Below are 15,108 nucleotides of genomic sequence, written 5' to 3' on the forward strand. Positions count from 1 at the left end.
AGGGCCGTGCTATTGCAGTGAGGGTCAGTGCTATTACAGTGAGGGTCAGTGCTATTACAGTGAGGGTCAGTGCTATTACAGTGAGGGTCAGTGCTATTACAGTGAGTGGCCAGTGTTCTATAGATGTTATGCTGGCAGGGAAAACCCCAGGAATGCAATCTTAGAAAACAAGGTGCTATCTAGAACCTAAATGGGTTCTTCGGCTGTCCCCATAGGAGAACCCTTTGAATCAATATTTTTTTGTTCCAAGTAGATCCCTTTTGAGTTCCATGTAGAACCGTTTTCACAGAGGGTTCAACATGGAACACAACAGAGTTCTAACTGGAACCAAAAAGTGTTCTACCTGGAATCGAAAAGGGTGTGGAAAGGGCATTGTGGGATATTTTTATAGTTACACACAGCACAGTATACAGTGTGCCTGTGATCCCTAGAGCCTAGATGTAGAATTCATAGGTGGCTCCATAGCAGGAAATCCCAGCAAGATGTGATATTGGATATGACAGCACAACCAACGACCAGTCGTAAACCCGCAACATTGCAGGCCTGCAGCAAAACTAGTAGCTATCTTCTTGCACACTATTGTGAGGGAGGCGAAGCTTTGGCAATTTGGTCTTCACTGTGCCTATTAGGGTTCACAGGCTTGAGTGTCTGTATGTGTGTGTTTATACAGTACAATTGATCATGTTCAAATGTAAAAAAAATGACATTGTTTTGCATTTAGTATCACTCTTCCTTTATTGTATCATGTGTGCGACTATGTACAGTATAATCTTTAGGCTGTGCTCTGCAGGCTGGAATATATACAGTGACTTGCGAAAGTATTCGGCCCCCTTGAACTTTGCGACCTTTTGCCACATTTCAGGCTTCAAACATAAAGATATAAAACTGTATTTTTTTGTGAAGAATCAACAACAAGTGGGACACAATCATGAAGTGGAACGACATTTATTGGATATTTCAAACTTTTTTAACAAATCAAAAACTGAAAAATTGGGCGTGCAAAATTATTCAGCCCCTTTACTTTCAGTGCAGCAAACTCTCTCCAGAAGTTCAGTGAGGATCTCTGAATGATCCAATGTTGACCTAAATGACTAATGATGATAAATACAATCCACCTGTGTGTAATCAAGTCTCCGTATAAATGCACCTGCACTGTGATAGTCTCAGAGGTCCGTTAAAAGCGCAGAGAGCATCAAGAAGAACAAGGAACACACCAGGCAGGTCCGAGATACTGTTGTGAAGAAGTTTAAAGCTGGATTTGGATACAAAAAGATTTCCCAAGCTTTAAACATCCCAAGGAGCACTGTGCAAGCGATAATATTGAAATGGAAGGAGTATCAGACCACTGCAAATCTACCAAGACCTGGCCGTCCCTCTAAACTTTCAGCTCATACAAGGAGAAGACTGATCAGAGATGCAGCCAAGAGGCCCATGATCACTTTGGATGAACTGCAGAGATCTACAGCTGAGGTGGGAGACTCTGTCCATAGGACAACAATCAGTCGTATATTGCACAAATCTGGCCTTTATGGAAGAGTGGCAAGAAGAAAGCCATTTCTTAAAGATATCCATAAAAAGTGTTGTTTAAAGTTTGCCACAAGCCACCTGGGAGACACTCCAAACATGTGGAAGAAGGTGCTCTGGTCAGATGAAACCAAAATCGAACTTTTTGGCAACAATGCAAAACGTTGTTTGGCGTAAAAGCAATACAGCTCATCACCCTGAACACACCATCCCCACTGTCAAACATGGTGGTGGCAGCATCATGGTTTGGGCCTGCTTTTCTTCAGCAGGGACAGGGAAGATGGTTAAAATGGATGGGAAGATGGATGGAGCCAAATACAGGACCATTCTGGAAGAAAACCTGATGGAGTCTGCAAAAGACCTGAGACTGGGATGGAGATTTGTCTTCCAACAAGACAATGGATTTCTTTTTGAATAGTTGTCAAACAAGGTGCCGCGGACTCGTTTTTGGTCTTTCGCCAATGTTTATCTCAACCTGTTTACCATACATGTAGGAATGTCCTTACACTATCGCTTTGCTTTACCTGTCATTGTGTTGAACACAACAATTCAGCATTCACAACTCAGACATCTCGGGCAGAGCTTTGTAGAATGAAATAGAGCCTGAGAGGGTTGCTATTCTCATGCCATTCATTGATCAGGAAAACATTGTAGGGTTCCTTGCCAATAATGACTGAAACCTGACCTCGTTATAGTCCTTAGAGATCAGTTTATTTGTCATTCAGCAAAATAGAATCTGCACCTTTTGCATGTACTAAACATGCTAATGTAGTTATTGATAAAATGACATGAGATGATACCCATGTCTATGAGCAAAGTTTCCCCCCACATACCACATAAGAGCTTACTACAGTAATATTCCCATTTTCTCTCTCAGTTTTACTTATATTCCCTCTACTCTCTTGTACATTCATAAACGCTTCACTGACGTGGGGTTCTGACTCTGTCCATTCTCCCCGTCCCCCTACCAGGAGTCAGCCTTGGCCCACGTTGAGCTCCCCGCCACGGTGGAGACGGTGGAGGCTGCCATCAAGAAGCACAAGGACTTCACCACCACCATGGAGCTCAACCTGCATCGCATCAAGGCTGTCATCGAGGCAGGAGAGAGCCTCATTAGCCAGAGCAACATCTACTCGGACCGTATCAGGGAGCGTGTGGACACCCTCGCTAACAGGTGGGTGGCGACATATAGGACTTTTCTTGTCTGACCATGCTGTTGTATGTCAAAGCCATGTACAATATTTCTTAAACATCTTTGACTATACATAGAAGAGCACGGAGGCATGAAAATGAAATGCGAGCTTAGTCCGCTCCAAATAGCAGCATGGCTGAGTATTGACATGTCCTTATTTATACAGGGGAGGGCGCTATGGTAAAGTCTGAAACGCATGAGGTAAATGTAGAGTTATCACTTGTCACTTAGCAGAGGCACAATACCATACAGTACCAGTCGAAAGTTTGGACTCACCTACTCTTTCCAGGGTTTTTCTTTACTTGTGACAATTTTCTACAATGTAGAATAATAGTGAAGACGTCAAAACTATGACATAACACATATGGAATCCTGTAGCAACCAAAAAAGTGTTTATCAAATCAAAATATATTTTAGATTCTTCAAAGTAGCCACCCTTTGCCTTGATGACAGCTTTGCACGCTATTCTATCAACCTGCTTCATGAGGTAGTCACCTGAAATTTGTCTTTCAATTAACAGGTGTGCCTTGTTAAAAGTTAATTTGTGGAATTTCTTTCCTTATTCATTTCCTTCTTAACTGAGACAATCAGTTTTGTTGTGACAAGGTAGGGGTGGCCCTATTTGGTAAATTACGAAGTCCATATTATGGCAAGGACAGCTCAAATAAGAAAAGAGAAACAGTCCATCACTACTTTAATACATGAAGGTCAGTCAATACAGAACATTTCAAGAACTTTTAAAGTTTCTTCAGGTGCAGTCACAAAAACCATCAAGCTCTATGATGAAACTGGCTCTCATGAGGACCACCACAGGAAAGGAAGACCCAGAGTTACCTCTGCTGCTGCGGATAAATTCATTAGAGTTAACTGCACATCAGATTGCAGCCCAAATAAATGCTTCACAGTGTTCAAGTAACAGACACATCTCAACATCAACTGTTCAGTAACAGACACATCTCAACATCAACTGTTCAGTAACAGACACATCTCAACATCAACTGTTCAGTAACAGACACATCTCAACATCAACTGTTCAGTAACAGACACATCTCAACATCAACTGTTCAGTAACAGACACATCTCAACATCAATTGTTCAGAGGAGACTGTGTGAATCAGGCCTTCATGGTTGAATGGCTGCAAAGAAACCACTACTAAAGGACACCAATAATAAGAAGAGACTTGCTTGGGCCAAGACACACGAGCAATGGACATTAAACGGGTGGAAATCTGTCCTTTGGTCTGATGAGTCCAAATGTGAGATTTTTGGTTCCAACAGCCGTTTCCTGGTGAGATGCAGAGTAGGTGAATGAATGATCTCCGCATGTGTGGTTCCCACCGTGAAGCATGGAGGAGGAGGTGTGATGGTGTAGGGGTGCTTTGCGAGTGACACTGTCAGTGATTTATTTAGAATTCAAGGCACACTTAACCAGCATGGTTACCACAGCATTCTGCGGCGATATGCCATCCCACCTGCTTTGCGCTTAGTGGGACTATAATTTGATTTCAACAGGACAATGACCCAAAACACACCTCCAGGTTGTGTAAGGGCTATTTGACCAAGGATAGTGATGAATTGCTGCATCAGATGACCTGTCCTCCACAATCACCCAACCTCAACCCAATTGAGATGGTTTGGGATGAGTTGGACCGCAGAGGGAAGGAAAAGCATCCAACAAGTGCTCAGCATATGCAGGAACTCCTTCAAGACTTTTGGGAAAGCATTCCCGATGAAGCTGGTTGAGAGAATGCCAAGGGTGTGCAAAGCTGTCATCAAGGCAAAGGGTGTCTACTTTGAATAATCTAAATTAGAAAACATATATTGATTTGTTTAACACTTTTTGTTGGTCACTACATGATTCATACGTTCATAGTTTCATAGTGAAGACTATTATTCTACAATGTAGAACATAGTGAAAATAAAGAAAAAAATCCTTGAATGAGTTGGGTGTGTCCAAACTTGTGACTGGTACATTATATGAATGCACTATGGGTATTGAAATATTAAAATGCTGTTCAAATATGAGTTAGTTATACTGTAGTGATAACGGAGCGGTCTTAGTAGCAGGTGGGCTTCACAAACACAACGGTACACAGAGGAGACAAAGCATAAGCAACCGAAAGAAGCTCCCCTCGTCGATACTTTCTTTAACAGCAGAGCATGACATTCATACTGATGGGTGAGGCAAAGAGGGGCCTAGTTACCCCGTATTCAGCTCTCCACCCCAACAATGGCATGGGGCGACCACATGTTAGGGAGATATTTAGATGAGACCGTTGGGGGCGACTCATGTCTTTACAATGGACTGTTGTTCATTGTTGCTCGGTGTGCTGCACCAAAGCCATCGACGTCATAGACTTACAGTTGCAGATACCAGTAGAGTGATTGATGAAGTGTGTGGATGAATCGAGCAGTGTGTGAATGAATGGCTTTATGTTTCTCTCCTCCACAGAGGCAACCAGAACCGGGAATTGGCCCAACAGTGGCTGGAGAGGCTCAACGGCCAGTGGGGGCTCCAGAGGTTACTACAGGACTGCCACGAGGTAGGACAAAACACAAATAGTGTCATGACCAACACTGGCATATCAATGGAATAACCAATGGGAGGTAGTATGGGTTCATAAAATGGCTGGGGTCACAGAGCTATACTGTACTGTACATGTCTCTGCCTGTGACCACATGGGGTCAGGCTTAAACCTCCAGATGAATATCATATTGCGGGATCCTTCAGTGATATAAACTGAAACTCTGCTTAGCTGGGTGGGTTCTTGTCCTTCCTCAATCTTTATATCAGGGGTGACAAAATTGTTAATTTGTTTCAATGTAAGTTGAAGGATTTGAGCCAGCCGGCTGCTGTGTTAGATGCTTAACTTGGGGATGTGAGTGACGGACGAACTCGACTCATCTGAAGTTCCGACGTGATTGGCTGTTGCTGGATCTTTCTGACGGGACAGTCCACTTCTGGCAAACCCGTTGAGAGAGGCTGACCTAGTTGATGGATGCTTGTCATACGGTTGTCATTTGGTTGCAGAGGAAGAGGATGCTTTGCTGCGACATGACTTTGACTGCCATGTTGAAGCTGTGCTGTGTGTCTGTGAGTCAGGACAGCCATATTCAGTGTCCAGTGCCCAACCTGGACGCATCAGCTGTATCAGGGGTTCCCGAGTGGTGAAGAGTCGCTGCAGACCCTGGTTCGATTCGGATTTGGAGTCCCATAGGGCGGCACACGATTGGCCCAGCGTCGTTAGGGTTTGGCCGGGGTAGTAAATAATAATTTGTTCTTAACCGACTTGCTTAGTTTGATAAAATGTTATTATAGTGTGCCCCAGAGCTACCCTAACTAACCCAGAGCTTTATTCCGTTTCTGCAACTTTCTCTCTGCCTGCCCTGCATTGAATAATTCACCACCACCTCCCTTCATCGTTTGTTCAGGGGAAAGGGCAGTGTATCTGTGTGAGAAGGCTTCCCTGCCCGTGTGTGGCCTACTGTATGAGAGGGATACACACTGCGACAGTTTGTACGAACGTGCAGAACCAAGTCGGTAGTGTGTTCTTAACTTTTACGCTTTCTATACAGCTGTACTGGCTTGGGAAGAAAGGGTTGATGCACGTCCAGCGGCTGGTTTTTACCCTGCTCCATTCTGAACCACAATTCCAGCAGAATTATATGGCGATGGAGAGGAATATGCCATGGACCCTTTGCACGACAGCAGAGCAGTAAATCTATCAAACCACAAATACAGTGGGGCAAAATAGTATTTAGGCAGCTACCAATTGTGCAAGTTCTCCCACTCAAAAAGATGAGAGAGGCCTGTAATTTTCATCATAGGTACACATCAACAATGCCAGACAAAATGAGAAAAACAAAATCCAGAAAATCACATTGTAGGATTTTTTAATGAATTTATTTGCAAATGATGGTGGAAAATAAGTATTTGGTCACCTACAAACAAGCAAGATGTCTGGCTCTCACAGACCTGTAACTTATTCTTTAATAGGCTCCTCTGTCCTCCACTCGTTACCTGTATTAATGGCACCTGTTTGAACTTGTTATCAGTATAAAAGACACCTGTCCACAACCTCAAACAGTCACACTCCAAACTCCACTATGGCCAAGACCAAAGAGCTGTCAAAGGACACCAGAAACACAATTGTAGACCTGCACCAGGCTGGGAAGACTGAATCTGCAATAGGTAAGCAGCTTGGTTTGAAGAAATCAACTGTGGGAGCAATTATTAGGAAATGGAAGACATACAAGACCACTGATAATCTCCCTCGATCTGGGGCTCCATGCAAGATCTCACCCCGTGGGCTCAAAATGATCACAAGAACGGTGAGCAAAAATCCCAGAACCACACGGGGGGACCTAGTGAATGACCTGCAGAGAGCTGGGACCAAAGTAACAAAGCCTACCATCAGTAACACACTATGCCGCCAGGGACTCAAATCCTGCAGTGCCAGACGTGTCCCCCTGCTTAAGCCAGTACATGTCCAGGCCTGTCTGAAGTTTGCTAGAGAGCATTTGGATGATCCAGAAGATGATTGGGAGGATGTCATATGGTCAGATGAAACCAAAATAGAACTTTTTGGTAAGAACTCAACTCGTTGTGTTTGGAGGACAAAGAATGCTGAGTTGCATCCAAAGAACACCAAACCTACTGTGAAGCATGGGGGTGGAAACATCATGCTTTGGGGCTGTTTTTCTGCAAATGGACCAGGACGACTGATCCGTGTAAAGGAAAGAATGAATGGGACCATGTATCGTGAGATTTTCAGTGAAAACCTCCTTCCATCAGCAAGGGCATTGAAGATGAAACGTGGCTGGGTCTTTCAGCATGACAATGATCCCAAACACACCGCCCGGGCAACGAAGGAGTGGCTTCGTAAGAAGCATTTCAAGGTCCTGGAGTGGCCTAGCCAGTCTCCAGATCTCAACCCCATAGAAAATCTTTGGAGGGAGTTGAAAGTCCGTGTTGCCCAGCAACAGCCCCAAAACATCACTGCTCTAGAGGAGATCTGCATGGAAACCTTGTGAAGACTTACAGAAAACATTTGACCTCTGTCATTGCCAACAAAGGGTATATAACAAAGTATTGAGATAAACTTTGGTTATTGACCAAATACTTATTTTCCACCATAATTTGCAAATGAATTCATTAAAATTCCTACAATGTGATTTTCTGGATTTTTTTTTCTTATTTTGTCTGTCATAGTTGAAGTGTACCTATGATGAAAATTACAGGCCTCTCTCATCTTTTTAAGTGGGAGAACTTGCACAATTGGTGGCTGACTAAATACTTTTTTGCCACACTGTATATCATCCCTCTCTCCCTACCTCCATCTTTCTCTGTCCCCTTACTCCCCCCACCCACCCACCCCCCGCTCAGTGATGTGATTTCAAGTGCAGAGCATTCCCACTGATGACGCCTCACAGCAGCGTAGGATCTCTCTCTCTCTCTCTCTCTCTCAAACTCTCTCTTTGCTGCTCACCCACTCCCCCCTCCCTTCCTTTCGCCTCTCTGGCTCTCCCTCTCTGTCTCTCCCTCGCTGGCTCTCCCTCGCTGGCTCTCCCTCTCTGGCTCGATCCAGTGCAAGCTTTCTATCACCTTGCTCTGCTAAGCCACTGCAGCAGCAGGGTTGGGGAAACTGGGGCTAGCCCGGAATACAGCCCTGTGCAGCTGGAAGAGGCAAGGACTGCAGCAGAGGGACAAACCAAGAGAGAGAGAGGCAGGCAGGCAAAAGGAAACGGGTTGGGGATTGGGGGTGGAGAAGAAAGGCAATACGAATGTGATAGAGGAGTCGTGAGGTGCTCTGAAGAGCGATGAGCGAGTCTGGATTTATTTGGAGCCAGAGGAGCAGAATCTCTCCACCATCCTCCCTCCTCGACACTATCAAAAACCAGCCCCCTCCTCCCACATCCCATCCCTCCCTCGCTCCCTCTCTTCACAGCATCACTAACCACAACCACTGAGCCTCCAGGCCATCGCTGATGCTTCCGAATCCCAGCCCGTCCTCCACCAGACTGCTCGCTGTAGGTGGGGGCTGAATGAGGGGGAGAGGAGAGGGTTCATGGGGAGGGGCAAACCTGCTTCTGGAGCCTGCCATTTTATTGTTTTGGGGAGATTTTTAATTTCTCCATTTCTCATTCTCTCGTCACTGGTCCGCCTCCTCCTCGTCTTTATCCCTTTCTCTGGTTTGAACATGCCAGCCACGGCAACGCTCCACGGCAACATGGCAACGCGCCACGGCAACGCAGCAGCAGAGAGGCTAATGTAGCTTCTGCATCATCTTATCCCCGTTTTTATTTTATTTTTAGGAGCAGCTTTGCCTTGCTGCTCGTTTGTTTTGATTCCTCCAGCTTCTCCCTCTCTGACTGTGGAGGATTTGTACTTTATTCCAACCTGGACGGGCAGGTCGAGGATGTGGATACGTACGGCCACCCGTCACAACCCTATGGGCCGTCCCTGTTAAGAGCTGCCTGCCGGTAAATGAAACATTTCCCGTCAGATGTTAGGGGAGTAGCAGTCAAGGACGGGAGAGCCTAGTGCAGAAGATGGGGGTGGAAATATGTGGGTGGCAGGCAGGAGACGGAGAGATATTGTTATTTTTATATTGCTTGTACAGATGATGTTGAATGGGCAGGGATATTTGCAAGTTATTTTGTATGTTTGGCCTTGAATGCAATGGTCAGCTTGCTTTTGTACCAAATGTGCCAATGGATTATGTGCTTGTGTAGAGGTGTGTTTTTGCGTGTTCTGTGTCCATTTGAATGAATTCCTGTTACCATGTGTGTGCTTGTGCGGTACAGCACACGTGTCTGCGTACATGTGTCTGCTGTGTGTGTTTAACATGCATGTGCTTGACATTGTGTGTGTCTCTGTGTTCATGCGTTTGGATGATTGCTTTTCTATTCTTTCTCTGTGTGTTTATTTTTGACCCATTGTCTGCATTGATCTTTTAGTTTTTCACATGACTATGGCCATATGTTCAGCCTGAATACATCTCTCTGTGTGTGTGTGTGTGTGTGTGTGTGTGTGTGTACAGACATGTGACTGCATGTGTGTGTGTGTCTCTATGTATGTGGGCATCTATGATACTCTGCATGCATCTGTTAATAGCCTATATTGTCCCCCTAGATGACAGTACAAATGCATTGAGTGGCATGATCGTCCTGTACTGACAGCTCCCTTGTCCCTCAGCTTGGAGACTGGGTGGCAGAGAAGATGCTCATGGCTCGTGACACGTCCCGCGATGAGACGCAGAAGCTGCACAAGAAGTGGCTGAAGCACCAGGCCTTCATGGCCGAGCTGTCCCAGAACAAGGAGTGGCTGGAGAAGATTGAGAGGGTGAGTAGAGTACAGTACGGCTGGGGCTCTACACAGAGGCGGAGGTGGGTATCTACCATGGGCTGATGCTCAGGAATGGGGAAGGGGAGACTGAGCTGGCTGCTCTGTTGGTGGTGGTGGTGGTGGTGGTGGTGGTAGAGTTTTGGGTGTGTGCGAGTTGGTGTCAACTCATTATTGCTATGTCATTTGTTTTGTTTGTAGGATCAAAATAAATACAAAGTTCCTTGTTACAATGTGATCAGACCAGTGTTTATGTTGTATATAATCAAATAACGACATTATCTGCAATATTTGTGGTCCGTAATGATTTGACACAGCAAACGAGCACAAACTTGACGAGAATTGCCATCTGGTTTACCATCAGTTGAATTAAAGGACAATCACAGGCACTGAGAGTGGATGGTTGAGCGTGTCAGTGAATCGTCTCTAAGAGCTTTGATGAACCCAGAGATGCCCTGATGTGCCTATGAGCACGAACACCTTCACCTGAAATCGCCACTGGTCACATCACCGCATCATATCTGTGGGCCCTGCCTGCCCTATCAGATTGATACAAACTGTAACATCAGTGGGATAATTGCTTCAGGCAAGTAGTACAAGTACACCCACTGGCTCCGACGTGGCTCATTATACCCTGCGATATCAATCCTATTCCCCCTAATCGGAGCAGGGCTGCACGAGATGCACATGGCGTGGGAAAGCAAATGGTTTCACAGAACGTTCGTACACTGTGCATTTGTACACTGTGCATTTGTACACTGTGCATTTGTACACTGTGCATTTGTACACTGTGCATTCGTACACTGTGCATTCGTACACTGTGCATTTGTACACTGTGCATTTGCACACTGTGCATTTGCACACTGTGCATTCGTACACTGTGCGTTCGTACACTGTGCAAATGGATTTGGGAACATGGTTGCCATTAGGCCTAAGTATATCCAGAAGTGTAATATAGCAGTGGAGGCTGCTGAGGGGAGGACGGCTCATAATAATGGCTGGAATGGAGTCAATGGAGTGGTATCAACCACATGGAAACCACACCTTTGATGTGTTTGATGTCATTCCATTGACTCCATTCCAGGCATTATTAGAAGCCCCTCAGTGACGTCATCGAGGCTGAGTCTAAGTGGTACGATCCGTTTTGGATTCAAATTCAGGTCATCTGCATAGCTAGATACTGGAGTGTTATTGGAAGGTGCTTACTGCAGCTGCTGTGCAAGGGAACGATCGCTTGGAGGCACACCCATTGGCATGCCTATGATCTCAGTAGAATAATTGGCAGCATGTCATTTGTATACAGCTCCTCTTACAGTAAAGTATTTCTAGGTACAGTGTGATTAGCCACGTCTCCCAGCGATGCTGTGTATCCAAACAGAAACACAGTTTACTCCCCCGGGGCTCCGTCATAGGGTTGGTGGGAAAACAAATGAACCGCGGAGAGACAGGCACCCTAAATGCACCGTAACACAGCTGCACTGTGTGTGTGTGTGTGTCTCATTTGAAACCATGTCAACTGGTGACCTGCTCTGTGTGTGAGAGAGTCTGGGGGTCAGAATGCCTGATATCTGAAAAATTCAATTAAAAATCTAATATTTATATTATGGATGACTCTAGGGTCGGAATCCATTCATGTTTAGAACCATAGTGGTTCATGGATGTACACTATCTTTGCTTGACAATTTCAAACTCAGACCAACAATTCAGGATAATGACCAGGGTTTTGTTCTCAGATTGAGACATGAATATCGGATATGCCTTTGAAAGATCAGCGTATTTTAGAAAGAGTAGCCTTTGTTCTGAATATTTAAACCTACACTGCACTATATATATAAATCTTTAGGTATTATATATATTTACCCTGTAGGCTATACCATAATATTGATTAACAGTGGAGAGGTTTCGTATTTGGCATTCATGATTTTTTTCATGGATGAAAACACTCTATTGTACTTACACAGCTTACATTTTTCTATGAAATCAGAATAGTTTGTAATACGGGCAGTTTTCACTGGTATTCTGTCTCATATATTTTCTCATCTGTGTTGGTACACTCTGACCTGCCTATAGATTTCCCTCAGTAACGGCAACACTTTGAGATCGCGGTACGTAGCCCTCTGTAAAGGGCAAGTTGGTGGTCTTATGTGAGTTCAAGGCTATTGCATAGAGCCAATGTATAGATAAAACTACCCAAAGATTTCCTGAGGGGAAGCAAACTGGAGCTGTGATAAATCTGTTGGGTCAGTGCTAGTGTTACAACCATATTGGTTTGAGTTAGGGTGGTCCTGGGAAACATTATTTTCCCCCTCCTGGATTTTCATGAGCTGTGTTCTCTATCGAACAATTTACCCAAAGCAAATCGGTTATATACAGTTGAAGTCGGAAGTTTACATACACCTTAGCCAAATACATTTAAACTGAGTTTTTCACAATTTCCGACATTTAATCTTAGTGAAAATATCCTGTTTTAGGTCAGTTAGGAATACCACTTTATTTTAAGAATATAAAAAAATGTAAGAATAATAGTAGAAAGAATAATTTATTTCAGCTTTTATTTCTTTCATCAAATTCCCAGTGGGTCAGAGGTTTACATTTTCTCAATATTTGGTAGCATTGCCTTTAAATTGTTTAACTTGGGTCAAACATTTTGGGTAGCCTTCCACAAGCTTCCCACAATAAGTTGGGTGAATTTTGGCCCATTCCTCCTGACAGAGCTGGTGTAACTGAGTCAGGTTTGTAGGCCTCTTTGCTCCAAATGTGTTTTCAGTTCTGCCCACAAATGATCTATAGGATTGAGGTCAGGGTTTTGTGATGGCCACTCCAATATCTTGACATTGTTGTCCTTTTGCCACAACTAAAGGAAATATGCTTGGGGTCATTGTCCATTTGGAAGACACATTTGTGACCAAGCTTTAACTTCCTGACTGATGTCTTAAGATGTTGGTTCAATATATCCACATAATTTTCCATCCTCATGATCTCATCTATTTTGTGAAGTGCACCAGTCCCTCCTGCAGCAAAGCACCCCCACAACATGATGCTGCCACCCCCATGTTTCACGGTTGGGATGGTGTTCAAATCAAATCAAATCAAATTTATTTATATAGCCCTTCGTACATCAGCTGATATCTCAAAGTGCTGTACAGAAACCCAGCCTAAAACCCCAAACAGCAAACAATGCAGGTGTAAAAGCACGGTGGCTAGGAAAAACTCCCTAGAAAGGCCAAAACCTAGGAAGAAACCTAGAGAGGAACCGGGCTATGTGGGGTGGCCAGTCCTCTTCTGGCTGTGCCGGGTAGAGATTATAACAGAACATGACCAAGATGTTCAAATGTTCATAAATGACCAGCATGGTCGAATAATAATAAGGCAGAACAGTTGAAACTGGAGCAGCAGCACAGTCAGGTGGACTGGGGACAGCAAGGAGCCATCATGTCAGGTAGTCCTGGGTCACGGTCCTAGGGCTCAGGTCCTCCGAGAGAGAGAAAGAAAGAGAGAATTAGAGAGAGCATATGTGGGGTGGCCAGTCCTCTTCTGGCTGTGCCGGGTGGAGATTATAACAGAACGTGGCCAAGATGTTCAAATGTTCATAAATGACCAGCATGGTTGAATAATAGTAAGGCAGAACAGTTGAAACTGGAGCAGATTGCCATAAAAATGTGTTCTTCGGCTTGCAAGCCTCCCCCTTTTTCCTCCAAACATAACGATGGTCATTATGGCCAAACAGTTCTATTTTTGCTTCATCAGATCAGAGGACATTTCTCTAAAAGTACGATCTTTGTCCCCATGTGAAGTTGCAAACCGTAGTCTGGCTTATTTTATGGCGGTTTTGGAGCAGTGGCTTCTTCCTTGCTGAGCGGCCTTTCAGGTTATGTCAATATAGCACTCGTTTTACTGCGGATATAGATACTTTTGTACCTGCTTCCTCCAGTATCTTCACAAGGTCCTTCGCTGTTGTTCTGGGATTGATTTGCAGTTTTCACACCAAAGTACGTTCACCTCTAGGTGACAGAACGCATCTCCTTCCTGAGCGGTATGACGTTTGCGTGGTCCTATGGTGTTTATACTTGCGTACTATTGTTTGTACAGATGAACGTGGTACCTTCAGGTGTTTGCTCCCAAGGATGAACCAGACTTGTGGAGGTCTACAATTTTTTTCAGAGTTCTTGGCTGATTTCTTTTGATTTTCCCATGATGTCAAGCAAAGAGGCACTGCGTTTGAAGGTAGGCCTTGAAACACATCCACAGGTACACCTCCAATTGACTCAAATTATGTCAATTAGCCTATCAGAAGCTTCTAAAGCCATGACATCATTTTCTGGAATTTTGCAAGCTGTTTAAAGGCACAGTCAACTTGTAAACTTCTGATCCACTGGAATTGTGATACAGTGAATTATATGTGGAATAATCTGTCTGTAAACAATTGCTGGAAAAATGACTTGTGTCATGCACAAAGTAGATGTCCTAACCGACTTGCCAAACTATAGTTTGTTAAGAAGACATTTGCGGAGTGGTTGAAAAACGAGTTTTAATGACTCCAACCTGGGTGTATGCAAACTGACTTCAACTGTATGAAAGGGTCTAGGACTGTCTCCAAGGTTTTGAGTAGCTAAAGTATAGGCCTTTATAGCAGCTAGAATCTCTGGTGTTACTGAACACCCCAGCCTTTTGATGCAGGTGACCCTCTTACCATGTAACTGTCAGGCGATTTACATTTTTACGTGGTGGATTTTCTCCCTGACATCACATGCTCGGCAGCTGTTGGAAGGTGCAACTTAGCCAAGTGGACAGATATGTGCCCGAGCTTGCATTGGTTGCCAGGCAACAGCCTGTCCCCTCCCGGAATACCTCATGTATGAAGGTAATTTGTCCTGCTTCTCTCCCATATCTCTGAAACGAGGAAGTGAAACCAGCAGGAAGTGACATGTTAAAGGGCTACCGTGAAGAGTATCATAAAATGTTTGACTGTACAGATAAAGTATGAAAAAGTATGAAAATGTTCTGGAAAGAGCATCTGCTAAATGACTAAAATGTGAGAAAATGTCCT

The 15,108-nt window shown here is 44.4% G+C and overlaps 1 protein-coding gene across 7 annotated transcripts in view; it reads left to right on the forward strand.

The window, feature by feature from the left end:
• LOC118385444 (spectrin beta chain, non-erythrocytic 4-like) overlaps positions 1-15,108 on the forward strand; it is a 64,139-nt gene that overhangs the window by 25,152 nt on the left and 23,879 nt on the right. For 6 of the 7 annotated variants that reach the window (XR_008142797.1, XM_052525261.1, XM_052525272.1 and 3 more), the window contains exons 17-19: positions 2,496-2,698; positions 5,169-5,259; positions 9,915-10,061. Coding sequence is in view for 6 of the 7 variants with exons in the window: in XM_052525261.1 (XP_052381221.1) it covers positions 2,496-2,698; positions 5,169-5,259; positions 9,915-10,061 (441 nt within the window). In the remaining variant the exon portion in view is untranslated. Of the gene's footprint in view, positions 1-2,495; positions 2,699-5,168; positions 5,260-8,362; positions 9,200-9,914; positions 10,062-15,108 lie in introns of those variants that run through there. The other variant, XM_052525279.1, reaches the window with a different exon arrangement.

The sequence above is a fragment of the Oncorhynchus keta genome, chromosome 1, assembly GCF_023373465.1.
Source record: "Oncorhynchus keta strain PuntledgeMale-10-30-2019 chromosome 1, Oket_V2, whole genome shotgun sequence".
NCBI classification, from domain to species: domain Eukaryota; kingdom Metazoa; phylum Chordata; class Actinopteri; order Salmoniformes; family Salmonidae; genus Oncorhynchus; species Oncorhynchus keta.